The 27332-nt window shown below is 38.6% G+C and overlaps 1 protein-coding gene across 1 annotated transcript in view; it reads right to left on the bottom strand.

Annotated features, from left to right (window-relative positions):
- The window catches only part of fstl5 (follistatin-like 5), a 160889-nt gene that overhangs the window by 23310 nt on the left and 110247 nt on the right, over positions 1 to 27332 (bottom strand). The window contains exons 8-10 of the mRNA XM_020622822.1: positions 25921 to 26041; positions 14127 to 14288; positions 13263 to 13397 (exon numbers count right to left, since the gene is read on the bottom strand). Coding sequence (XP_020478478.1) covers positions 13263 to 13397; positions 14127 to 14288; positions 25921 to 26041 — 418 coding nt within the window. The remainder of the gene's footprint in view (positions 1 to 13262; positions 13398 to 14126; positions 14289 to 25920; positions 26042 to 27332) is intronic.

Here is a 27332-nt window from a genome sequence, read left to right as displayed (position 1 = left end):
GCCTCTCTGACACCTAGTGCAACAGACAATCGATGGAGCCCTCTGCTTGGAAATAATTCAATACCAAACTCTGGAAAATGGAGTGCAGTCAACAAAATAAAAGTACTGTAAAACAATTGATAGTTTTTAGATGCTGCAACCCAAATACACTGATATGGCATAGTGTGAAACAAGTCAAAACTAGAATTATCACTTTACAGTTGTATGAGCTTGAGCTTAAATGTAAGTTTGTGCCAAATTTGAAGAAATTCCTCAAGGCATTCCCGACAATTTGTGTTCACAAGAATGGGCCGCATGGACAACTAGAAAACATAATGCCTCTGGCACTGGCTATGGTTGGTGCAGGGGCATAAAAATAAAACCCTAGCCATTAGATCATCATTTATTAGTTATTTTGATAAGCTGCCTTAGAAACCGACAAGCAAGCCACAGGTTTCAGGATCTGATAATTGTCACAAGTCATTAGGAAGGATTAGAGTGCTCATTCTGCCGTGGTAAAACCGGTTGTGGCTCCTATACAAGATAATTTCTCATTAAAGTCACTTGGAGGTGACTAATGACATGAAATGTGGAATGAAAGCCACATAAGACCCTGAGTGCCTTAATGGGCAACCTAAAACAGAACAGCTAGCTTTCAAAGCAGCCACTGAACACTCAGACACAATTAAATGGCTAAATAAATGATTTGATAAGAAGAAAATCATGAGCCATTATATAGTTACTTTCTGTGCAAATATCAGAGAGAATTCTGCCACTCAATCATTCTCATCCTTCATCCCACCAGCAGCTCTACTATCACATTGGCTTTTTAACTGTGACCTTCTCTTTCATTGTTCATCTGTCCTCCACTTTTCCTTCCACTTCCATCCAATCTTCCATTCTCAGGCATTTTCAGTCTACAAACCAATCTCCAGCTCAATTCACATCCGATTCTAATCTCACCTCTATTGCAGTGTTCAGTCTCTTGCTCGGGTGGACAGATGCAGAAAGAAAAGGAGGAAGACAAAGCCAGCTAGACAAAACTGTGCCATTAGTCAGCCTTAATCTTTCAAAAGTGCTTTGTCAAGTGTTTCCTGTGCACTCTTGCATATGTTTTAGCTCATTAACAGCCACACAAAGGGAGTGGGGTCTATAGATATAGGGACAATGAAGGAAGGAAGCCAAGGACAAAACACAAAGAAAAACAATACAATTTATTTGAAACGTGCCAAAATGGAAAATGGAGAAAGTGGAAAAGAGGAGTCCAGATGAGATCTCGTGTGCCCCAGTCTTTTCCAATGGCCCACAGTATTGATGCTATTCATCACTTGGCAGTGAGACTGTGGCTGTTCTACACATACAAGGGGACCATACATCAACTTCATCATCCATATAACAAAACAAGCTGGCTGCCACTGTAGGCAGTGAGTTCACTCTTTCTAGCCATAATAACTGTTTCCACTGGGCTCCAAACATGGGGAGCGCCACGCTCACCAGCCAGCCCAGACTCCACTGTTCCTACCCGTCAGCAAGGTTACATAAATTCAGTTTGTTTACAAGAGCACACTGCTGTGACAGTGGGCCAAACAGCCTGTGGTGTTCACCACTGTGGCATGGCAGACTACAACGAATGCATAATTTAGGTCTGCCTTGGGTGTGCACCTTTTTACTGCTCTTTCCAGAGATTACCCCAAAAACCTTCCAGGAAACATTAACCCCTGTAGAGTGTTTATGTTGTGCCTTAACTATAAGCACTACACAAATATTTTATTATTGAAAGAGTCCTGGCTCAGTGTCTGCTCACTGCTGTAGCCACTTATAAAGAGAAGACAAAATAGGAATGCCTCCTTTCTTTACTCCTTCCTTCTTCCTTGACTTGCTAAACAGGCATCCTAGGATTTCAGTGAGAACATGGAGAGCAGGTACATCATATATCCCTTACTGTAGCTGTGCCAGCAGGATTTTACATGCCGAGCATCCACATACAGTATATCCATACCTGGATTAAGATGCCTCAAGATGCTTTAGCTTTTAGGCACAGTTTATAAATATTAGGATCAGCAGAAATATTTCAGTGGTGTCTCTAATACGAACTTCAATTCTGCTCTCTCAAATATTTTCGTAATTTAAAATTACCATCCTTTTTGTTCATTGCTAACTCAAATGTTGTCTTTTTACTTTTTAGTTTGCTTTATCATTTTCTATACAGAAAGTGATTTTTTTTTCTCATCAAAATCAGAATTCTATTTCTTTTCTCACTGGACTGACGTGGGCTTGACTGGAAAAATGTTACATATATCACATACGTTCCGGCAGCAGTGAGAACCAAGCATTAGGTGAACTAGAACTGAGGACAAGTGATGGGTTGGTTGCTCCTGTTTCTTATGAACCAGTCCTGGTAAAACAGAATAGATGAGAGTTTGTGTTAAATACATAATAAAGATTTAGTTTTGAATATTATTACTGACATACTTCTGAAAGGGGCTTTAAATTACCAGGCAGCTACAACTCTGTTTTTCCTAGAGTTAACAAATCCCATGAAAAAACACCAAAACCAACAATCTCTTAGTCTTTAAACATTTCCCACTTGCTGTCTGTGCCTTTCAGCCCAAAGCCAAATGAGTCCAACTGAAGACATAAATATTTAACAACAGCTGAAATATTTCATTTTCTTAAAGCTGTCATTTTGAAAAAAAAAAAAAAATAGTAGAAAATGTAACAGCCTATACTAAAATCCAGAAGCACTGTGACACCTCTGTTGGCCTGAGCTCTAAAGCACAGTGGATTTTAGGAGGTAACAGAGAAAGTTATTAACTTGTAAGCAGAAAAAAAAAAATTCTTGCATGTTTTGCAAAATGTACAATTAACAGTATAGTTGAGACTAATAATGAGGGGTCATTTTAATTGCCGAGATAGTCTAATTCAAACCAGCCACCAGCATATGGTGGCTTGGCTTTTCTAGTGTTGAGATGAATACTGATGAAAAAATTGTCTCAGTGCCTTGTGCCGCTCACCTGGCTTCTTCTCTTTGTATGACACAACCATGACTCAAGATCAAGTCTTTCTAGTTTTTATATTAATCACAAAGCAAATTCTTTCAATTTTTAAAAAGCTTTTTTTGTTGCTTTTAGTGACTCTGTTAAATATATTTGAAGATCGAGGGCTAACTTCAACAGTAAGTCCCTAACAGACCTGTTTCCAGTCAGGTGGAGAGGAATCTTTCAAAATAACAGGACTGGTTGCACTAGAATTACAGCTGGAATCCTGTGGAGGGCTGAAGAGTGTCTCATATCTCTAAGAGCAAAAGCATTCAAAAGACTTAATCCTTAGAGAAAAGTCCTTGAGAGTTTTGAAAAAGTACAAGTTTCTGGAGAGTGCTTGCAACATCAAAGCTTGAGAAATAAAAAGTTGTGCATCAACACAAACAAAAACTGCTATGCAAAATGTGCACTGAATGTGAATCAATGCTAAACAATTTTTTTTTACTGTTTCATAAAATTTAAATTGATTTATAAATACTTTATCAACTTTATAAAGGTTTGAAAAGTCATTTGGGTGAAAAATCTATATAATCTTTTAAGCAATTCATTTTTAAATACTTTGTTTCATCTAATGCAAAATAATGCACTTTGATTTGCATTGAATCCATGATTAAAAGATCAGTTTTATCATTAATATTATTACGTCAGTCTTTTACAGAATGCATCACATTCATAAGCTGTCAAGTTGTAAAATGCGTGTAAAGGCATTTAAACTTCCCACTAGGTTTACAACATTCATAAATCCTTCAACATGAAAGAACAGGCAGTAGGCTGCTGACACTGTGGACAGCGTCACTGCCTGGACAGCTCCTTGTTGCTGACAGCGTGTCCAACACTGAGTGAAAGCCCACTGCAATGGGGGGGACAGCTCTGATGGAAATATGGACACTGCTTTGGCATGAGCTGATCTGCTCTATTCAGAGGATATGGAGCAGACAGCATGGACTGTGTAGAATAAAACAACTTTCCAAAGACTGGTGTGAAGCGTTGGTTCTCATCCATGTGCCATCAAGGCCCGGGAGATTGCAGGGCTTTGTTCCAACCAATCACTTTACCAGTGGATTTCACTGATTAGATCTTCCTCTCTGCATGAATCTGTGAAATCAACCAGTGCCATGTTTGATTGGAACAAATGCTTTTAAACTGCTAAATGTCAAAAACTGGTAGAGGAACAGTGTAACAGAATATGGAAAAAGACAGTAGAGTATGTAGAATATTGCACTGGTAGAGAGCAGAAAAAAGAATATGGAGCAAAGATTACACAGTCTATAAAAAGTTGATTAAATGGCAATAAAGGTACATGAAGGTCAATCCTGACTTAATGGATCTTTACAGTGACTCATGACTCGTGTAGTAGATTATGGAGGAAAAAAATGGAGTAGAGTACGGAGTAGATACTGGAGTCATGAGTCATGAGAAGTGATCAGTACTGTGCTTACTCCTTGACCTGATGCTCATGATCTCATAAGATAGCATTATACACTCACCGGCCACTTTATTAGGTACACCTGTTAACTGCTCATTAACGCAAATATCTCATCAGCCAATCACATGGCAGCAACTCAGTGCATTTAGGAATGTAGACATGGTCAAGCTGATCTTTTCAAAGTTAGCATCAGAATGGGAAAGAAAGGTGAAATAAGTAACTTTGAACATGATATGGTTGTTGGTGCCAGACAGGCTGGTCTGACTATGTCAGAAACTGCTGATGTACTGGGATCTACATGTACAAACATCTCTAGGGTTTACAGAGAATGGTCTGAAAAAGAGAAAATATCTAGTGAGCAGTGGTTCTCTGGGGAAAAAGTGCCTTGTTGAAGCCCCGAGGTCAGAGGACAATGGCCAGACTCATTCTGACAGAAAAACAAGAGTATCTCAACCACTTGTTGCAACAGAGGTATGCAGAAGAGCATCTCTGAATGCACAGTATATTGAACAGCAGCAGAAGACCACACCGGGTGCCACTCCTCTCAGCTAAGAACAGGGAACAAAGTCTATAATTTTCAAGGCCTCACCAAAACTGGACAACAAGAGATTGGGAAACTATTGCCTGGTCTGATGAGTCTCGACTTCTGCTGTGACATTCGGATGCTAGGGACAGAATTTGGTGTTAACATGAAAGCATGGATTCATCCTGCCTTGTATCAGTGGTTCAGGCTGCTGGTGGTGGTGGTGTAATGGCGTGGAGGATATTGTTTTGGCACACTTTGGGGCCCTTATTACCAACTGAGCATCGTTTAAATGCCACAGCCTACCTGAATATTGTTGCTGACCATGTCCATCGCTTTACACCAACCCAGTACTAGCATGGTGTACCTAATAAAGTGGCCGATGAGTCTAAAATTATTGTATATTGCTACATATGCATCTAATTTACAAAAAAATACTATAATGTAGAGTGCAGGTAAATTAACCTGCCTTTTAGTTTTGCAGTCTGCAAAACATGCTTAGGCCATATTTAAATATATTGTCACAGACTGGTTGGTTGCTAAAAATCAAGAGGACTCATTTATGAGTCAATGAGTAGATGCCAGAGAGATGGTAATTAAATTCCCTGGACCAATACTTCCTGTGCCTTGATAATATGGAGACAAATTAGTTCATGGGGATAAAGTACACTGGTGGCTGAATATTTCAACAATCAAGATTCACATGTTGGCAAACGGCATCTTTTAAACAAATTTTGCTAAAGAAGCTCTTCCCCCAGTTTGTCTCTCTGCCTTTGTTGCACCTTTTTTTAGAGGGCACCGAAACATTGGGTATCTAGTAATAAACCTTATTTTCAAAGCTACATTAACCTAAGCCAACCAGTGAACTATTAGCATATTAAAATGGTCGGCAACTGCCAAGATATCTAATGCAGTTTCATATAGTCACTGATTAACAGTGTAAGCTCTAAAAACTTCCACAAATATTAATAAAATTTTAACCAAGCCTTCATTGTTCAAGGGTAACTGTCACAGCACATTGACCACAAAACTAATACCACTACTGCCACCATATTGTGTCCTTTATACTAATTACCTCTTTACTGAGAAGCAGTTAAGAATGAGGTGACACACAGTATAGATACCGGCTTTCATCAAACTCGATTTGACAGTTCTAGGTGAAAGGTTATCCAATCAGAAGCTTTGTCCCACACCCAAGCCCCCCACCTAGTGTCTTTTTTAAATAGCTGTTTCGCACCTCTACAGTTACTCAAACCTAACTCAAGGACATCTGTCGTGTCCTCTTTTGAAACTAAATATCTGGTCAACTCTATACTTTCTAAGCACCATTTGTTTTATTCACTATATAACATTACAAACAGAAACCCCAATAATAATGGTTATGTCTTTTTTAAAATAGCTGTCGTCTCCTCATTTTTTGAAACTAAATATCAGCTCAACTCTATTTAATATACAAATCACTACTATACTTTCTATGTACCAGTTGTTTTATTCACTATATAACATTACAAACTGCAGGACAAAGCTTCTGATTGGATAACCTTTCACCTAGAACTGTCAAATCGAGTTTGATGAAAGCCGGTATCTATACTGTGTGTGAGGTGGCCATACAGTGAAACCTTAGTCTCCATATCATCAAACCACAACCGCTCAGAATAAAGCAAAGTATTTTGAGATACGTCATGCTCAAAAACAGAAGGTAAAGAAAGGTATAAATTGAAAAGTTAAATATTTCTTTAACTCAGCGACTCAGACAATGATGTCATCCTCTTCTGAACAGCAGCTGAGCAGACTTGCTCTTACAATAATAATTGAATAATTAAAAGTTCTTTATGTGGTCCAGAAGTGTATTTTAGCTAAAAGGGCAAAGGGGCTGCGCTTGAGAAATTATATGCTGTATCGTACTCTGCAAGTCCCTGATATGAAGCATACAGTGCAGCATAATGCACAGACACAACAAAGTGGAAAATCTAAAGCAACAAATGCTTTTTCTGAGCTTCACAGATCCTGACACTGCAGAAATAATTGGCACATTCCGAAGGGCAGATATTTATGCCAGTTTAGCAGTAGACTGTCAGAGATGGATGGTGCTCTGCCTGCTGGTGACAGACTCTGTTAAAGAGATGTCAGAATAGTGACTGCTTGGGATTTCCCAAACAACACAGTGCTTGGGTAAATCTGAGAGATAAACAATTCACTGTAGTGCTGCACTGGTGAAGAGAAGGTTTTGACCTTCAAGCTCCTCGGTGGTGATTTCATCTAAAGAAAATCATATATTCCTCGCTCATCAAACCACATTTTTCACTTCATCTCCTGCTTAATACCTCATTCAGCCCTTTGACAACTTATTCAGCTCTCTCTCTTATCCAAGTATTTAAATGAGAAGCCTCAGGCCAGTCATAAACACGATTTCACAGAATGAGATCATTTCTTTCCACAGCCCGAGTCAGATTTCTGAAACATTTCCAGATATAATCACAATGTGCCATTGGAACCTGTGTCTGTTTCAGATCAGTCGTATTAAAGTAAGGGTAGTCTGGCACCACAACGTGCCCAGCAGCAACTCAACCACTGTGGGATCAAAGTAGCTCTTGGTTGAACACATCTGTGATTCTGCTACTTAAAGTCAAATACCGCCAATTTTAATAATGGGCATATTGCTTCAAAAGCCTGAAGACAGTTAAGGCAGTAATGGTGAACATGAAACACTTATTCCAAAAGCTAAAAATCAAGAAGGACTAACACTAACAAGCAAAAAGTTTTCTCTTTGTTCTTTTGATATGGTCATGATTGATGGTTCAAGTTTTGACTGGTGAATCAATTTTTTACAAAGGATTATGTACTGTATGTTGACAAAACAATGGTGCATGATCTGGAGCTTTTGATTGTATCGCACAATTATCTTTGGAAGATGGAGTTAGCTCAGATGTCCCCGAATTGTAAACATTTCCATTTCCATTTTTGTAAAGACCTCTAGGCCAAATTGTCTTAAATGTTGTTACAGATTTTTGATCTTGTATTATATTATTTTGGATGAATAATTTAGGGAATAAGCTTTGAAATACCTGAACTTGAGCATTATTTTGAACAGGAGGTGTAATGTGGATCACAGGTTGGTGCGGTTATGGCCAGAACTTCATCAATTACTTGATTTCTGTCATAATGGTCATAGCATACTGTCATTTCAAGTGTTTTTCATAGAAAATTAACAAGCTATTGTGCCTCAAAGTATTCTGAGCAAAAGTTCCAGATCATAAAGATTTTTTAGGATGCTGACACATAACTTCTGTGTGTGCGTAATGGAAATCTCACACCAGAATGCTTGTTGCATGTAAACCCTGGACATTTATATTAGGAAGTTAGGTTAGTAACAGAAAATCTGAAGCACTTAAGCAAGAAATTCCAGGTGTGGCCAGAAATAATTTGATCCTTATCTGCTGCTTGGTGAATAAATTTAAATCTGCAAAGTACACACAACATACACATTCAAGTGTATGAACAGTGTTGCAGATATCACAAATGGCTGTCTATATAGAAGCATTGATAAAAAGTATATCATGGGCCTTCAGCATAGTCTTAGTCATGGTTCCTTAGTGTCTAATCAGATATTTCAAGGTTAGAATCCAAATCATTGCTTTGTTTAAATAAAATAGTCTGTAATTAGCTCTCAAGTGCTGTACCAGAGATGTTCAGTAGGTTCGCAGCCATCTGCAAATTTGCTTAGCTAATGTGGCTGCTATTAGTTTCTGCTCTGACATTTTGAGAAACTAATAGTCACATTTGGCCAGTGTTGCTGCTTAGCCTTACCGCACACTGGACTGACTTGAATTTTAATATCAAATGTCCTGTATTGCATGCTAAACAGCTCTCACACACAGGCCCACATAGATCACATGTCACCGATGAAAGGCAGAACAGCTGGGAAATGTAAAAAATAAAGTGAACAATTTAGAATAAAATTGTGATTCTGCTTTATGTTATTGCAGAGTTACTGAATTATCTGGCAAACAAGAAGATCTTAATCAGAGTGCTTACACTAACCTGACTGTGCAGTGGGTTGTGTTAGGTAAATATGAAAAGTATAATCCATAATATCTGTACTCTTAAAAGAATACATGAGGCTTTTCTGATACTGTGTAATAACAGAACAGATTTTAGTGCATCAGTGCTGATTGTGGCTAAACTAAACTGACTAAACTGCATTAGGCAGAGCTTGTAGAACAGAAGCTGACATTAATTAATGGATGACATGGAACAGAATCAGTCATCTTGAGTGTATTTTTGGAGCACTTTGGTCAGGTTACCTTGCTCGAGTGATACAGTATACTGAAGAAACATTTACTTAGTATTCCATTTAGAGATGAATAAGGACAATCTATGCTGTCTGGCAACCTTTTGAAAATATGAAAACAGATCAACTCGACCTGTGATGTCGGTGTTGTTTTTTCCTTGCTGTGATGCACATTACATCTCGTATCAGTCTGACTACACTGTTCTTGTGTGTGGAATGGGAATTAGCTAACATCTTACTAATCTGTTTGTGGTCCAATAAAAGGACCCTGATTTAAATAAAAAGAATCATGGATTTATGTGGTCTGTGACAAAATTGAACCTAAAGGATTGAAACTTTTAGAAGTTAATTAATAATTAATGCATATGTGAACTTGTAATGTTGTCAAGCAGAATTCATGCTTGAATTTGTGGTTAAAAAACATCTACATTAGGTTTGGAGAAAATATGCACAGAGAATTTCAGTGTGATATTCACAGAATATCTGAATGTTTTGTGTGAAAGCAGTAACTGAGTGTGCCAACATACCAACTGAGTATGTGAGCGTGGAGTTGCAGGGTGTGTGTAAACTGCAGATGGTGACTGGCAACTGTTAAACAACTTTAGCTAAATGAACACTCCTTCTAGCTGAAAACATTCATTGCAAGATTAGGGTGTTTTGTTTTTCTGTTACTAATATTTCTGCAGTAAGAGCTGCTTGTTAAACATATTAAATATCCAACAGGAAATGAATCACTAAGGTAAAAACAGCTCCATTGTGACACTTGTGTCTGATTAAGTTTGGTGTATTAACGCTAACCATCGCAATAAACATGAGCAACTCAGATTCACCCAGTCGCTGTGATCTGCCCTGAAATACTGATGTACCGACAACAGCTGGCCACTTTCCTAGAAAATATCACCCAGCTGCACCTTTACTGGAGAACCCAATAAAACTACCTGTCCATCTGGAGAAGCTAATCAAATGCCAAGATAATGCAAATGATAACAGAGGGTCAATACTCAAACCCAGAGTCCTTTCACAGATTTAATGAGTTTTGTGTTGCTTCACCATTTTGCCTGAGCAGTTCCATCAGTATAAACAAAGCTGGACTCATAGTGGTGTTTCTCTGTCTACACTCAAGAACATTACATCTAGCTGGACTTTGACTTGATATTCACTTTCTCATACATATATAGGTCATTTGATCAAACCTTTCCCTTGCAATTAATAATACATGTATTGTTATTTCACCAATTGAAAACATTGATGTTTCAGTTTTTGACAATTGCAAGCAATTTCTTTCATACTTCATTTTCTGTTTCTTCACTCACTCACACAGCTATTAGCTGGTAAGTACTTTGTGACAGAACTGTTTTAAAAAGCACTTTAGAGTAGTGTCGAACTTGAGAATTAAATCTGACCTGACTACCTTTTGTGACTATAAAATTAATTACACCTGTAGTTGAAAAAAATTGTACTCCTCTCTGCCTCTCTCTTGTCCAAGACAAGACTGCGATTTCCGTGGGAAGAAGACAGGGCTGCTAGCATGATGTGAATAAGCTGGTTTTGCCCGTACTGATTGATCTTGGTACTGCTGATGAGTTCATTCTTTGTTACTGCTAACCTATCATCCTGGTATTCTATACTAATTACAGAAGGCAGGCAATAAGAACCTCCCTGGAAATAATTCTGAAATAAATTGATCACAGGTTCAAACACAGCCCTGGAGGTGACTTATGTTGCACTCACTGCCAATTAAATCCTCACCTGTTAAAAAAAAAAGGGAGCCTGAAAATCACCTCTTTGATTTGTATGATTTCAAAGTGACATGAGACAGCTAACAGATCTCCAAAGAGACTAAAGCATCTGTGATCAAAACTGCAGGTGCATCAGTACAAAAAAAAAAAAAAAACACACAAATGCATTTGTCAACAGAAATCCATGCATGGTAAAACAGCAGCTGTAACACAGGGACATGATGGGCTGCTTTAGAAAATGCAGTTTAACTGGTAATCTTTGTTTTGCAACAGTCACATTCTTCATTTTTTATGGGTAACACTTTAACTCCCTCATGTAGTATGTACAAGCAGTACACAAACATCTAATAGGTGATTTATACCACACTCTAATGTAGTTGTAAGCAGCCATAAGGACACCTTTAAGTTTCTATTCATTTACGATGTTTATTGCAGATTCACATATCACTTCTCACATAAAAATGTTGTATTTTTACAACTATACTACTATAATTATACTGAACTTTATATATTACATTGTGCTTTACTATATTGTTTTTCATTATCTGTTTATACAGCAGCCCCCACTTATTGGTGCCGTTGAAATATGCTTATGGCTGCTTGCAACAAAAGGGGGCACACATTTAAAGCTACTCTACCTAGTTTCTTTTCAGCCAAGAGGGTCTAGTGAGACTCAAAACAGACAACAAGCTGCTCCTAACCATTGTTTGCGACAGCGTAAACTACAGGTACCTGGTTGCGACAAACTGTACAAAATCAGCCTCCACTCCAAAGCTAGCGTTAGCTGACTAACAAAGCTCGAATTACTCCGAAAATGAAAAATCTATTATTTCAATCCAAAAATAACAAAGCAGCACAAATGCAGACTAATGGTAGTGAAAATGACATTTCAAGACTCCCTTCTGATGCAAATGACTTGGCCGGTCATTTATTTTTAGGAGCAGAGGTGAGGGTTTCAGTGTTTGAGGACTGCGGGCAACATGAGCTAACTCCCACATTAGCCCGAGGCTCACAGAGACAGCCAATCCAGGGAAGATAGTCAGCTTCTATTTGCTCACTTAAATCATTTCTGAATAAAGGTGGCATTCTCATAGGAAAACTAGAGTAGGCCCACTGTGCAGTCAGTCAAAGATTTGGGTCAGACTCTGACAGTGTAGAAAAGTCAGTTTTTCTCCCTTCGCCTTTCATAATGTAATAGTACAGCTACGTCTGCTGACATCCCTTTGAACTCCTGTCCTGTGGGGTTACTCGCTCCAGAAAGGGTCTGCAATATCCAACTCCTAGCACCATTTTGGCCCATGGTAGAACATCAAAAGCTTCAAAGCAAAGACTTATGACCTGCCAAGCATGATCCTCTGATGCATGACAGGCTGACTGGAGAAGGGTCATACTATGAGAATGACATCTAAATGTGAGGTCTGGCAGAGGTGTGGGACTCGACTGCAAAGCTGCTGTGTGCGGTGTTTGGGGACCCTAATTACCCACAGGAAAGAACAATACAATAACAACTGGTCCTGAACCCCAAAGACAGATTCTGACATTTCTGAGAAGGTCAGAGTTAATTACTGTGAGAGACTATTCATGGGGAGGGAACAAGAGGAGATTGTTTGGTCAAAAAAGTGCTTTCAAATTTAAATAAGATGGCTACATGTGTCACAACCCTGATGTTACAAACCTATACATGTATAGACTGGTGACAGCTAGTGCCAAATAAGGCCTTAATCAGGGAATATTCATGCCACAAATATCACTGATGTAGAGACTAACAGAGTTTGGAGCTGGGATAATCAATTGTCATTTGTCAACTAAAACATTTGCTAGTCTGAGCCCATCAAGTTTGAGTATTTTTTATTTATATCCTCTTACCATTCAATATCTCTGATTTTGGGCTTTTTATAAAGACAACCAACCATTTTGAAGACGCTACCTTAGGCAAAAGGTACATTTTGGATAATTTTATGGTTATTTTCGCTATTTGGTGAAATCTATTAATAATTAATCTAAAAAAACTGCAATAGATTCATCAACAATGAACATTATGGCTGCTACAAATTATTAGTTTATAACTGATTGTGTTGATTACTTTCACAATTTTAAAAATTTGTGAAAAAATGTTCCTCACATATGCCACAGCCCAAGGTTACATTTTCTAATGGCTTTTTTCTCATTAACAGGACAAAACCAAAATTGTTCAAATGCCCTATCATTGCATCACAGGATATAAACAATTAAGAACTGACAGGATCAATTATAGCATACATACAAGTCTTGCGTGCAGAGTCCTCCACAAATAGCGAAGAGATGTCTTCGTCCACGCCTGCCTCGTTTTTGGCAATGCAGGTATAGGCGCCAGTGTCCTCAAAATGCACGTTGCTGATGTGTACCTCGCTCCCATTAGCTTTGGGGAACAACAGAGGGAACAACAGAGGGAACACATAAAAACACAGTTTGCCTTCCAGAATGGGACACAAGGTGATTTTTGTGCTTCTTTTGCTATGTTACTCTGTTAAATAACAGTTCTCTAATAAGTGGGGAAGAAGGGTGAGAGGTTTGTTTCAGGGAGAATTCAAAATGCTAAGAGGTCAAAGTATGAATGTGGCACAGGTCTGCCACATGCCGTGTTTCTGATTTGGTGTGCGACCATAAAGAAAAAGCTTCTGAATACTTGATACTGAGGCTAGACAATAAACCTAACTTATCAGGTTACAGACATTATGAATCTCCTGATTGCGTATAAGAACTCATATTGTGATTTCTAGCCAATATCTTCAAACTGAAAACAGCGACAGCCAAGGATTTTTAACCAGAAATTCAACCAGCCCATCAGCTGGCAGACCAGCACTTTTCATTGCTCATGCTATAATTAAACAGAACAAATATACCAGAAGTGAAGCAACACGTGAAGGGAAACTGGTATTAAATTATATCTTAGTAAGACTTGATGGTACTCATGATCTTATAGTATTGATAAAAAAAAAGAATTTGTTAGTGGTGACAATAGAAATTATAATAAAAATTGTCACACAAGTGTTAATAAGAGCAGTAGTAAAAATAATGAAACAAGCAGTAGTGGCAGTGAAGGTATAGAGATGTACATGCAAGGAGCTGTAAAGTCTTGATTCTGTACCTTGCAGGGTGAGCTGTTTGGACAGCTTGGTGGTGATGTCCATGCCGTTCTTCAGCCAGGCCAGCTGGGGGCTAGGGATGCCCTCAGCATGGCAGCGCAGGCTGGCAGTGATGCCTGGCTCACGGACTTGGCTCTCTGGGTAAACTCGGATGACAGGAGGAACTGAAAATAAAAGGGGGAGGGGTGGCAGACAGGTGAAATAGAATAATTAATAAATACTGCATCACCTCACTGTTTACATTACTGAGGAGTGTGCCAACTTTATTGAACGAAAAGTTTTAGAGAAGATGCCAGCCCTAAACTTATGGCTTTGCATTAGCATACATTATCAATAAAATCAAGTGTGTTTTCAGTATTGCTGAATACCTTTAGATGTGGTTACTGAGCTCTGTGAAGCCAAGCAAATCGGATAAATAAATAAAGGAGAAACCTTCCCTTCTGACGTTATTGATTTTGCTTGGTAGCCATTGATTTTATGTAACCTTTTGTCGGGAAGCAGATGAGGAGATAGAAGCAGAAAAAACAAAATGTGCTAAGAAAGAAAGGGCACAAACTAAAAGTCCCTCTATTCTGCAAACTGTTCCAAAAGCTGACGTGACACATTTCTGCTCATTGTACCACTGTCATGCTGGCGTTTCACTTCTTTACCCTACCCTGAAGCAAAAACAAACAAAAAAAACTCTCCTACATACTGTACCTCCAAGAACCATTAATCAATAAAGCACACAAATCCATTAATAATATGCATTTACTGACTGAGAATATGCCACGTGCTTTGCTCTACACCCAGGGGCCAACTTGTTAGAGTCTTGCTCCACAAAACATTGAAAATATCAAAAGAATGAATTTGAATCAAAGGAAACGGCTTTTCCCTGAACAGCATAACAATGATAAAACCTTTCAAAAGGATGGCAATGTACAGTATCTTCCACATTGAAATGGACAGTGACAATGAACTGTTTACTGAGCAACCATAAATAAGCACCGCGATTCACTCCATAACAACCTGTCACACTTAAGGATGACAGCCTGGCAGAGGTTTAAGTAGGGACATCAAATTCCCACATCTTGCCATCTTGTTCTGAGCAATCCCTCATAGCCCGTGTGGCCCAAATCAGTGTCCTCTTTTTTTTACTCTTTTTGGAAACAGACTTCAGAGACATGAGCGTAGGGTGGAAGCAAGAGTTTTGGCAGAGGCAGAGAAGGCAGATGTACTGCAGAGACCATTTCCTGTGGGCACTGGGTTAGAGGAGGGCTCTACTCAGCCAGGTGAGCAAAAGAACTGAATGGCCATCTGGTAACTTCGATGCTCCCGGGCTTTGGAGCTCACGTCAACCTGACTGCCAACACGAGCCCTAAAGTGGGCCACCATGGGCTTGTACGGCACCCAGGTTACTATACCAATCACAGTCACAGAGCCTCTCCAATTACGCCAGTGTCCCTGAGCAGCAGTGAGACTGACTGAATAGAGCCCTTGAGTTACTCTGTACGATCTTTTGAGTGAGGAGTATTACTCACAATTAATTTCCTCACACATGTCCTTACAAGCAGACAAAGCTTTGGTCTTATTTCTTATGTGTGTGTGAAGCGCACATTCTTTTTCTAGTTGTAAAATCCTTCTGTATATCTGTTTTTATGTGGTGCATTAACTGCAAGTCACTTTATGACAGCTGTGGCAGTGGTAAAGGCACAAATATAGTTTAAATCTATAACTGCATCTCTAAATCAATCATGCCGAATGCACACACAATAAAAGCAGTGAACACAGTATTGCAATATGTAACAGAGTTTGATAAAAATTCTTCTTTGTGCATTGTCAGCTTGTTACAAAGCAGCATTAAATTCTGAAATTATGGTCTAGACAATGAAAGTGAAAGTCAAATAAAGGAAATACAAAGGATCAGAGATTAAATAATTAGTTGGGGTGATTAGTCAGTCCCCAGTAAATTAATTGAGCATTTTGAAAACAGTTATTTTTCAAGCAAAAATGCCAACACCATTTTCTGGTTCAAGCTTCTCAAATGATAAGATTTGCTGCTCTTGGTATTAATTGCCAGTTAAGTAAAGATTCTTTGGGTTCAGGGCAGTTGGTTGGACAAAACAAGCACTATTTTATAGGGAAAACATTAAACCAAAAAACTATCTGCAGATGAATCAATAATGAAAACAACTGTTAGCTGCAGTTCTAGAGCGGACTAATTTTACTGGTACTCTTATCTGCCATTACTGAAGATTTAATGAAGACTCTAAATTCAGGACAGTGGTAAATGTAGCAGAGTCCAAGCAGCTTGGTTCATCCTGTTGGGGAAACATTTTCAGAAGGTGGAAGTGTCAAAAAACAAACTTGTACTGATGCAGACACTCAGAAACCTGAATAATTTAAATCATGCACACAAGACAAAGAGCTGAATAACCTGTTTTTTTTTTCTTATGTTAAATATGATTACAACCAGAGTCATAACCAAGACGCATTACACAAGCAGCGGCATCTTGGCACACCACCTCTTCCACGCTTCACAATCAGCACTATCCCATATACTGAATGAAAAGAAGACTCCCAGTTTCAAGAAGCTTGGCATGAGAAGCGTTTTCCAACATCACAGTAATCCCAAACACTGCTAAAATTCACACAAGTGTTTTCAAAAGAAGAAAAAAGTATAAACAATTTCTTGGTCAAGTACATCCCCTGCCTTGAATCAACAACACACCTGTGGAGTGTTTTAAAGTTGAACCCTCCAGCAAAGAGTAACTGAAAACAATTCATGTGAAGAATGACAGAACATCTCTTTGTGCAACACTAATTATCATCCACGTCCAGGAGGATCAAATATGTCATCAAAAATAAAGGCAGACATAAAATATTAAAACAAACAAAGAATCTCACTGACTCAGTGGCTCTTCGTTTGCAGTTGGTGCTAAAATATGGACCTTTCAGTATAATTTAATTAGCGAAACATTTCTGCTTTTCAAATTAACTGGTTTCAATCTTCCTGGGCTTTCACAAAAATGAATACAATTATATTAAATGTGCAGGAATTTAATTACTTAACATTTTAGTGATATTGACTAGGGGTGTTTTGCTGTATATGTAAAACTTTTTAAGAGAAGTATAAATATAAATCTACTCTCATAGCTGTAATATGTGCTTATTAGTCTGAATTTTATTTTTTTGAGAACATACATTTGGGGGGGGGTGACTATAGTATCTTAATTCAAGGACTTGGCATGAATGTACTATGCATTCAGTGGTTTCTCTGTAGAGAAGAGTAGTGGTGAACAGGATGAGGGAAAACAGAAAACTGACGTGGATGTAATTTCACCAGCTGCTTCCCAGATGGTTTTATGTGGTTTAAGCTACCAGCTAATACGGATTCTGTTTGAGATGGAAAAAAGGAAATAGAAATACTTGCAGGCTGAAGTTGGTAATGTTTATAACTGAATTTTTATGTGCGTTCCTTTTACATGAACAGATGTTCTGTATATACTTTGATATTGAAAAAATATGGTATACATTCCAACATTCATGCATTGTAATCTGAAAACAGGTGCTAAAATGCAGGGCAAAGGTATGTACTTATGACTTGGGTGGTATTTTGTTGGGGCCCAATACAGTGTATAAAAACATGTTATGATCCTATTGAGAATAATACAAAATGGACAGCACCATGACACTGAGCTCATATCTCATCTCATACACGTTTTAGGGTAAATTGCCTGTGTGTTTGAGAAGATGGAACTGCTGTGTGGTTTGTACTGAAGGGCTCAGCATGTGATCCAATCAGAGCTGAAGCACCAATCCATGAGTGTGATAGCTTATAGCAGAGGTGTGGGTGCAGTGTAAAGGTGTAATTACAGAGCAGGTAAGTGTAGGTCTAATCACTGCTGCGAATGGGTTTACAGAAGTTTGCTAAGGCAGAGCAAAAGTTGCAGTTAACTCTTCTTTCATGGCTCTAATGAAATCCAACATCTATGATAAGAGGAGCCTGACTTTAATAACCCAGCCTGGTTTCCTCAAACATCCAAATGAGGCTTCAATGCAGATAATCGCTCTAATGAAATCCAACATCTATGATACGAGGAGCCTGATGTGTACCAATCAATGCAGATAATAACCCGAGTTCAATATGACAAAATTACATATTAACTATGTTGGTAAACATAAAAACATTGTTTAAACGTGAGTGTATGCACAGAATGGAGGATGTAGATGTAGCATGGTTCCAAACCTTCGAATCACCGCTAAGTTTTCAGCCATTTGAATATGCGTTTTGGTGGCTATTGGAGAACGAAGACACAGTCTCTGACATAGCTAGCAAGTTAACTAGCTAGATTCGTGAAAGATAACAAAAATTACTACAAGAATGAATGAGATGGACAACTATAAAGGTTGTTCTTATGGATGTTGAAAGACGTTTATAGAAAAGAAATGACAACTCTTAAATCTGACCATTTTTGATCTACATAGTTCTACATTCTGCTCCTAGTCACTGATAAAGCAAATCAACCTTTGTAAACTAATAATTATTAAAAGGATAAGATGAGACCTTATAGCATGTTGCACAGACACCCTAATACACCTTTTGGTGGGAAAAAAGCATTAATATTGATACACATCAATGGATAAATGTTACCTTCTCTACCATGAGATTTTTCCCTTTCATTATGTTTAACAATGTAGTTCATCACTTCTCACTTCATTTTTAAGCCTGAAAAGCTGCTTAAATGCTGTGCAACTACAGTTTGCATTGCATTACATCGTATAGATTTTTCCGTCAGGTATCCACTCTGAATATCTAGCTTACCTATTTCTACTGTGAAAATGTGACTGCTGTCTGTCAGTCACAGTCCACCGCTGTTACTCGGGGCCATAGGAGGAGTGAATGGCTGTCAGAGAAATGTAGGAGGAACCAAGGCCTATCACAGTTTCTGCAATTCCCACTTACTGCCCAAAGAGCTCAGTAAAGGTCATTCCCTAGTTAAAGGCAGAAAAGCTCAGGTCAGTGAATTCCTCCATGACTATGAATGTGGCAGAGAAAGCCACTCGGTGTTGCTGAAGATGTCTCAACCCTCTTACAGCCTAAAATATACAGTATTATTACCCACTAGAATGAAAGACTGACTTACATTAATTAGAAAACTGAATAAAACTAATGTCTGGCAGACTATGAAGGGATGCAAAATAAAATGTCACTGTGGCATTAAAATAACTGAAAATTATACCTAATGTAGCCTAATGAAGTTAAAACTAGATTCTCATGAGAATAGGGATAGTTGATGTTAGTTTAGGATAAACACTGGTGCTAACAACAACTACTTCCACAGAGTGTTTTTTTTTTTTGTTTGTTTTGTTTTTTGGCTTTAAATGGATGAAACTCTACCACAGTGGTGGTTCTGACGTAGCGTTCTCACCCACCACAGAGTGGCCCCGGGTTGCTTTCAAGCCAGTGCACCACACCCAGCCACTGACGCTGCACAAGCCCATGCACTCTTAATGCCGATCCAAAACCATGAAAAAAAACGGGAGCGTAGGAAGGGCATCCAATGTAAAAATCTGTACCAAATCACATCTGTGAATGTGGATTCTGCTCTGTTGACACCTAACAGGAGCACCTAAAAGCAAATCAACAACATTATTAATGGATGAAGCTACTAAAATAAAATGAAAACCTAAAATGTTTTCATATAGTAAAACAAGTCAGAGACATTACATAAAACATAAAACTAAACCACAAAATGCTTACATCCAAAATTGCAACTGCACAGATTAAATATGAAACATTCATATTAAAGCACTTAAGTACGACAAAGACCTTTTGATGGCTGAAGTAAAAATGTCTTTGAAAGTCCTACTCCTAATCCATGACCTGCCTTCAACAAACCCCTCAACAAGTGAGACTGTAACAGAAGGCTGTTCCACAACATAACATGAATGTATTGACTGTTTTTCAAAAAGTGCTGTTAAGATCCAGTATTTTGCTCAGACATCTTTCTTCTCACGGTAGATCTGCATGTTTCATCAGGTCCCCAAATCCCTCTTTAGCTACAGAGATCCATGAAGCCCGCCTTTACAATAAACAGGAAAGTGGGTATTCTGCCTTTTAAAAATTCCTCACTCACACGCTCTACAAATGTGCATGTGCATGCTAAATTCCTGCATGCAAATCACCATTTCCTTTGCCCTTACAGTTATGAAAATAAAAGTAATGAGCCAATTGGTCTATTTTTCCACTCCAACCTGGATCCAGACAAGATGTGAGAGGAGCTGCATTCCGAAATGTGTCAGGAGAGCCACTGTCATGAGCCTGCGACACAGCAGGGCTGACAGCTCCATCATAAAGCTCCCCAGCCAGTCGTCAATCACTCAGCAGGGTTCCCGTTGGCCATGGCGCTCTAGAAGATGAGCAGGTGTGCAAATACACACACATACATACATACAAACATATATACATACAAGAGCACAGGGCGCATAAACACCACGACAGGAGACCACTTCACCATCACTCTAGTGGGAGATTTCCAACTAAGCCTGGGAGACTTGCTACAGCTCTGCAATCAAATTGAACTCACAGCTGTTGCTAAAAAAAAATACATGGTCATACACACTGGGCTGTTAGAACCTACACACCTCCCTGTTTTGTTGCAGCCATCCACCTCACAAAACTCCCAAAATCCCACAGAGACTGCATCTGTACCCTGGCCACCTAAATTATATAAAACTAATGGAAAAAAAATCTAAATATTTCTGACCAGGACATGTCCTTTCACTCAGACATAAACCAAGTCTCTACAACTGCCTTCTTTCACCTGTTCAGTATTGTCAAAATCAGGAGCATCCTGTCTCAAAGTGATGCTGAAAAACTGGCCATTGCATTTGTTACTTCCAGGCTGGACTACTGTAACTCTTTACTATCAGGATGTCCCAATAATTCCCTAAAAAGCCTCCAGTTAATCCAAAATGCTGCTTTTTTTTAGAGCCTTATCATCTTAACAGAGCACTTCGCTCTCAGAGTGCAGGTTTACTTGTGGTTCCTAGAGTCCACAGAAGTAGAATGGGAGGCAGAGCCTTTAGCTATCAAGCTCCTCTCCTATGGAACCAACTCCCAGTCTCAGTTCGGGAGGCGGACACCCTCTCTACCTTTAAGATTAGACTTAAGATGTTCCTTTTTGATAAAGCTTATAGTTAGGGCTGGATCAGGTGACCCTGAGCCTTCCCTTGGTTATGCTGCTATAGGCCTAGGCTGCTGGGGGGCCCCATGATGCTCTGAGCTCCTCTCCTCTCCTTTCAATCTCCATGCATTTATATGCCACCATTGCATGTCTAACTGTGTGTCTCCTCTCTCCTGTAGTGTGTCCTCTCTCTCTCCCTGTACCTTTCTGCTCGTTTCCCTGGCTCCAGAGCTCTACGTTTCTGATGAGCAGTCACCGGCCACATCAACCGTCCTAGTGTTTGTTTGTTTGTAGTTTCTTGATGCTTTTCTCTTCTTTCCCCTCTATCCACTCACCCCAGCCGATCAAGGCAGATGGCCGCCCACCAAGACCTGGGGTCTGTCTGAGGTTTTTTCCATTGAAGTTCTTGCTCAGGGAAGATTTGTTGGATTGTTTTTCTATAATACTGTAAGAAGGTTATAACCTTACTATGTAAAGTGCATTGAAATGAATTTAGCTGTGATTTGGTGCTATATAAATAAAATAAATTGAACTGACCAGGTCCACACAAACAATACACACTCAAAATAACACAATTCTGTGCCCTCTGTATCTATACAAACACTCACTCATACAGCACAGTGACATACTGTACACAAACATCCTGACATCCACAGACACACACTATGATGAAAGCTTCTTTTGTCCGTGACTACTCTCTCACCTGAGCCTGAGTGTGGGAGAAATCCTGCTTGGACAACAGTTTTGTCCAAAGTCTGAATTCGGTACATTACCCGAAAGCATCACAGGCCTGGTGAAGAAATGGTCTTTCATTGGTAAAACCACTGTAAAGTAAAAACAGCAAAACTGCTGTGGCATTAAAAAGAAAGAAAAATCTTGGACAGAACTTAAGAAGCATAATAAACCTCTGTCATTTTCTGTTTGCGCTTATTCTCTTCATTGCCATGTGTGCTGTTTATTTGATAAATATTTACGGCAAAGATTCTAGATAATACAACTAAAATTAAGCACATTCAGTTCATAGAGAAACTGGTACCCAAAACATTTGAGAGCAAAGATGAAGAAACCAGACTAAGAAATATTCCTTTTCTCCCTCAGACGTTGCTGTGTAGTAGATATAACTAAGGCTATGATATTAACAACTCATCAGTTACCAATATAATTACAAAGAGTTCTACAGAAGCAAGATATTGAGATGCTCTGGGTTAAGAATGTCTTATTTTATTAAAAGAAACAGATGTCAAAATTTATGTAGAAGGAAAAAATTCTATAAAATCGCCTAAATGTGTACACATGCAAATCACAATCATATTAAATAAAAACCAGGTAAACATTAGGAGTGTAAGAACCTCTGCTGTATTTTTATACCCCCCAAGTGTTGAGCCATTGGAAACTCTCTGTCTTTACCCAGGTGTCCAACACATATGGGTGCAGGTCAGATTTTGAACATGTCTTTCATGAAACATGAGCATATGACATTCCAGGGCTTGATAACTGCCCATTAGGATAAAATGTGTTGCTGCCAGGCAAAGTAAACAGCATTAGGATGCATGTTGTTACATTCACAAATACTAATATTATGGTTTCAAGATGGATTCAGTTTTCCAGGGGGTACAACTACATTTATTTTTACAGCAGCAGAACTGGTTGATGTATGTGACAATTCAAGAGAGGCTTTCATTAATTTACCTCAAACAATGATTTGTTTTCTGCTAAAGTATCTGGGAGAGTGAACAAATGTTTCAGCCAGAGTACAAATTAGATGCAATGTTATTGATTCCTGTGGGTAATGTGGGGTCACTGCACAAAGAAAAGGTTACAGATAAAGAAGCAGACAACAGACCAAAGCAAATCATCACAATATCTTGAAGAACATTGTGAAGTTTACACTGAAGATGCGGGAGCATTACAGTGTATTCATCAAGATGAGGCAGAAAATGCCAAGTTTGTCAGTAAGTCTAATATAAAATCCAGTTTGTGGGGGGTCCTTTAGCATTACATAAGTGAAAGTGTGGATCAAAGTCCAAAGCTCCTTAATGATCCACCGCACAAGCTCACAAATACAGAAACCTCACACAGGGAGAAAAAGCTCTTCCAGTAGTACTTCCAGTTTAATTTCCACCAGCTCATCTGAATATAACTCTAAAAAGTATACATCTTGACAATCTTTTATGACTGCAAAGTGATGGATTAGCACTGTGAACCCAGTTTCTCAGAATTACCCTCTCTTTCAGCTGTTTATTTGAGTTTTAGGAAACCCCAGCAGTCACATCAGGGCAGCAGGTCCTCGAGGACTTCAACAAAACTCAGAATGTTAAATTCATAGTCCACAGTAAAAAGGTCATCTGGAGATTCTGTTTCCATAAACACAATACTTGGTATAATAAGACCTGTATATCACTACAAATTAAACTTGGAGTAATCATTCAGAAGAATGATAATGAACTAACTGTCTGTCAAATGTAATGATGTTGGGTTTTCTACATTGACACATTCAGATTTATTCACATTCAGCTCATTAGAATCAGTATGGACGAAAACAGGTTCATTACACAAGCTCAATCACATCACCTTTGCCCTCTCCATATTGTCTCTTTCAGCATTCACATGGTCAGTTCACCACACTGAAGACTTTCCCAAACCAATTAGCAAGAAGTGAACTATAGCATCTTGTGGTATCAGTGCATACTTAAGGGTATGGTCAAACTGGCCTTCGGTCCCATGAAAGTGGAATGCTCTCAGCATTAAAAAGGGTGTGATGTAAGAAATACAAATTGGACAAAGTTTGTAGTCTGGTAGGGTAACATTTAAACAAAGAAACAATGTGGTGCTAAACTGCTAGAATAATAACGTATCCATTGTCAAATATAAGATGCATGAACACAGCACTGTTTCTTGGTTGACTGCAACTGTCAGTCAAAGTTGGACAAAGGTCAGCTATGCCCTGAAAGTCTACCAGAGCATAGAAAAGAACAGTAGATGTTTTTAAATTCATCACTTGTTTGGGCTTTAATTGATGTGGAAAAGATTAAAAAAAATTGAAATGCTTTTTGTTTTGTTTTGTTTGGATACTTGGAAATGGTGGAAGGGGTGAACACAGCACTGACCTGTCACCATCTTTAGGCTGATTTGGCAAACATGATAGCAAACGTTATGGAGCAAACACCATGATTTACATGAAGGCACATTTCTGTTGAATGTAGGTCCAGTATTCACCTTCTTTTAGCGATGTGTTTGGTCTCTACCAAATCTGAAGGGAAATATTGGACACTAGCTAGGCACAAATTTCATCTCCAGTTTGGTACTGTGTAGGTAGTGATAATGGGTTTTCAGAACTTTTTTGCTGAAACACCAGCTGCTGAAGCTGAAAATGATGCTATGAAAATAGTGAGAATGAACTAAAACAGTAAATCTACAGATGAAGAGCTAAATGAACAGCTGAAATGCACCATGAAGCTCCAAAACCCAAAAGGAGCTGCAGATTTGGGTGATGATAATACACTGTAATTGACATCTTTCACACTGTCATTTAATATATTTCAAATATTGATTGTAGCCACTTCAGTAGAAACTGGTGCCGCTCTGACCTTACCTTCACAATACTGCACTACCCCAAAACAGATGTACACATGCAGTAAGTTGTGTCACTGACACTGAGCTCTGTCTACACCAACAACCTGTCACATTGTGATGCATTTATTTTTGCAGCAGTAACACTGTTCTGTTATGCATTTGTGTCAGTAACTCAGACACCCACATCATATGTGTTGTTGCACTAGTTATTCTGATGACTGCTTCCTAAGAGAGGCATCACACAGCTTACCCACTTATTTGTAGTGGCTCTATTAAATGCCCTCCACAACCACTCATATAGATACTAATTTTGAAAGTACTGCTCGGAGGGACCCTTTTGGAAAGGACCACTGGGTCTCTGGGAAAAAAAAATGCTTAAACTAGCACCCCAACTGAATTCCCTAAAAGTGGATTTATACTATTGGCTTATAGAACAAACTACTGCCTTTACCTACTTTATATCAGATCTGTGAAAAGTTTGGCTCATTTCTAGTTCTAGCCAATGTATTGTATTGATGCTATATTGGTACCACCTCTACCCATGTACAAATAGTAATCAGACTCAGCAACTGTTGTAAATTTGGTATCTTAATAAAGCTATCACAGATCAGATTGTAGAAACTCACATTATCAAAAAAAAGAAAAATCCTAGCTAAAACATGCAGTGCTATAGCAATGATTGTGTACACTCACAGATGTTACCAAAACAATTTAGATTACCACTTTAAAGATTTATCTGTACTACAAACGCTGTTTGAATAAATCCTTTTAAGCAATAACAGGAGACCGATGATCACTTTGCAAGCACAAAATTCAGTAAAACATTTCAACAAGAGCAAATGTTTGTCTTTATTCTGAATGAGAATCTAAATCTCCCATCTGCTTGCCATAGTAGCTGATGGATTCCAAAAAATACCAATAGTTTACTCTACAAAGATAATTTTAAAAGTGGAAAGAGACTGGGTCTTGCTAAGTAGGCACCTATAACAGTGGCTGAGGGTAAAATGACTTTAATAAAAAGTGTGTTGTTGCATGAACAGTATTTGGCTCTTACCATTCACTTGGAGGGTGTGAGTCTGAAAGAGTTTCTCATAGCCATCAGCATGACAGGTATAGTTGCCCATGTGAGTAGTGGTCACCTTGGTAATGTACAGTGACCCATCATCCCCAAAGTCCTACCAGAGAAAGAGAAAAGAGAGGTTTGATAATTTAAAGAACCTACTGGCAATCCAGAAGCAGCAGTGATGGTTGGAGGTGTTTAGAGCTGGAAATGAATTGTTTCAATGGGAATGCAAGAAGCCTATAGAGTGCAGACAGGAGGATAAACATGCTTCATAGCGTAGGAAATGGGAACTATAACAATAATTTGAAAAGGCACATTGTGGACCAGTGTCCATCAATCCAAGTCAAAAGTTGAAGCCATTTGGCGCTTCAGAAAATAACTGTCACAGTCACAGTTAAGAAAAATTGTTTTCTTGCACATGTCATTTTTCCAATCTGAGGCAAGTGATCTGATGGAAAGGGGCTGAGGCTATAATTGATGAGCGCAGAAATTACCCAGCGTTAGGAAATAACGGAAATATAGTGGCTGCAGACACACAGTCAATCAAGATAACTTCTGCTGTTCATTTCAAATGTCACTGTCCCTGAAAAGGCCAAAACATGAGTTGTTACCCTTCAGTTAACACGCACGCCCCACGAATACACAAAACACATTCCACTTTAATTCTCATGTGGAATATTTAAGGCAAAACTAAAGCTGTAATTAAGCCAAACCCTATCCTTAATGTGAACTTGTGTAGAGCCTTTTGAAATGCTTGGTTGTGACTGTTTAGCCAGTGAACACAAAAATGGTGCCGCACAAGGAAGAATAAATTCAAGTTCTAGCACAGACAGAAGCCCCCTGAAACTAATGAGGTGTATGATGAATCCTGTCTGGCGAAGAGGGAAAGTCTTCTACCTTGTTAAGACAATGGTGCAATAAAAAGTCAGACACTACATTGTAATGATATATATAATGTCTTATCCTGCTCTGGGTGTACAAGCAAATACTTCTAAGAAGATTGATAGATGTCTCACTCTTCCCTTTTAGTACTTTTTTAATGTCTTACATCTCAGATCAGAACTATATTCAAGTCTCAATTTGAAGAAAAACTGTCTAGATTTAATTAAAATACTCATTTTAGCACATTAACTAAATCAAAATGTTATATTTTAAAACTTCAGGGATTACTTAGCAACAAAAGACCTGTCTGTGCTCACAACAGCAGGTTTCATCACTTTTCTATGCACCATGAATTTTCAGAAGACAATGTGCATCAGCCTTCATCAGGATTTTCTTAAGATGCTACTGACTTGATGAAGGCCACGTGCCAAAACGTGTTCGTTCCTGATTGCTGCCGTGCATTAAAAAATGTACTTTTACTGTTATTTTTTTTTCTCTTTCCTAATGCACATTGAGAGCCG

The sequence above is a fragment of the Monopterus albus genome, unplaced genomic scaffold, assembly GCF_001952655.1.
Source record: "Monopterus albus unplaced genomic scaffold, M_albus_1.0 scaffold289.1, whole genome shotgun sequence".
NCBI lineage: Eukaryota > Metazoa > Chordata > Actinopteri > Synbranchiformes > Synbranchidae > Monopterus > Monopterus albus.
Note: the sequence above shows the minus strand (reverse complement) of the source record. Positions and strands in the feature narration are given on the sequence as shown.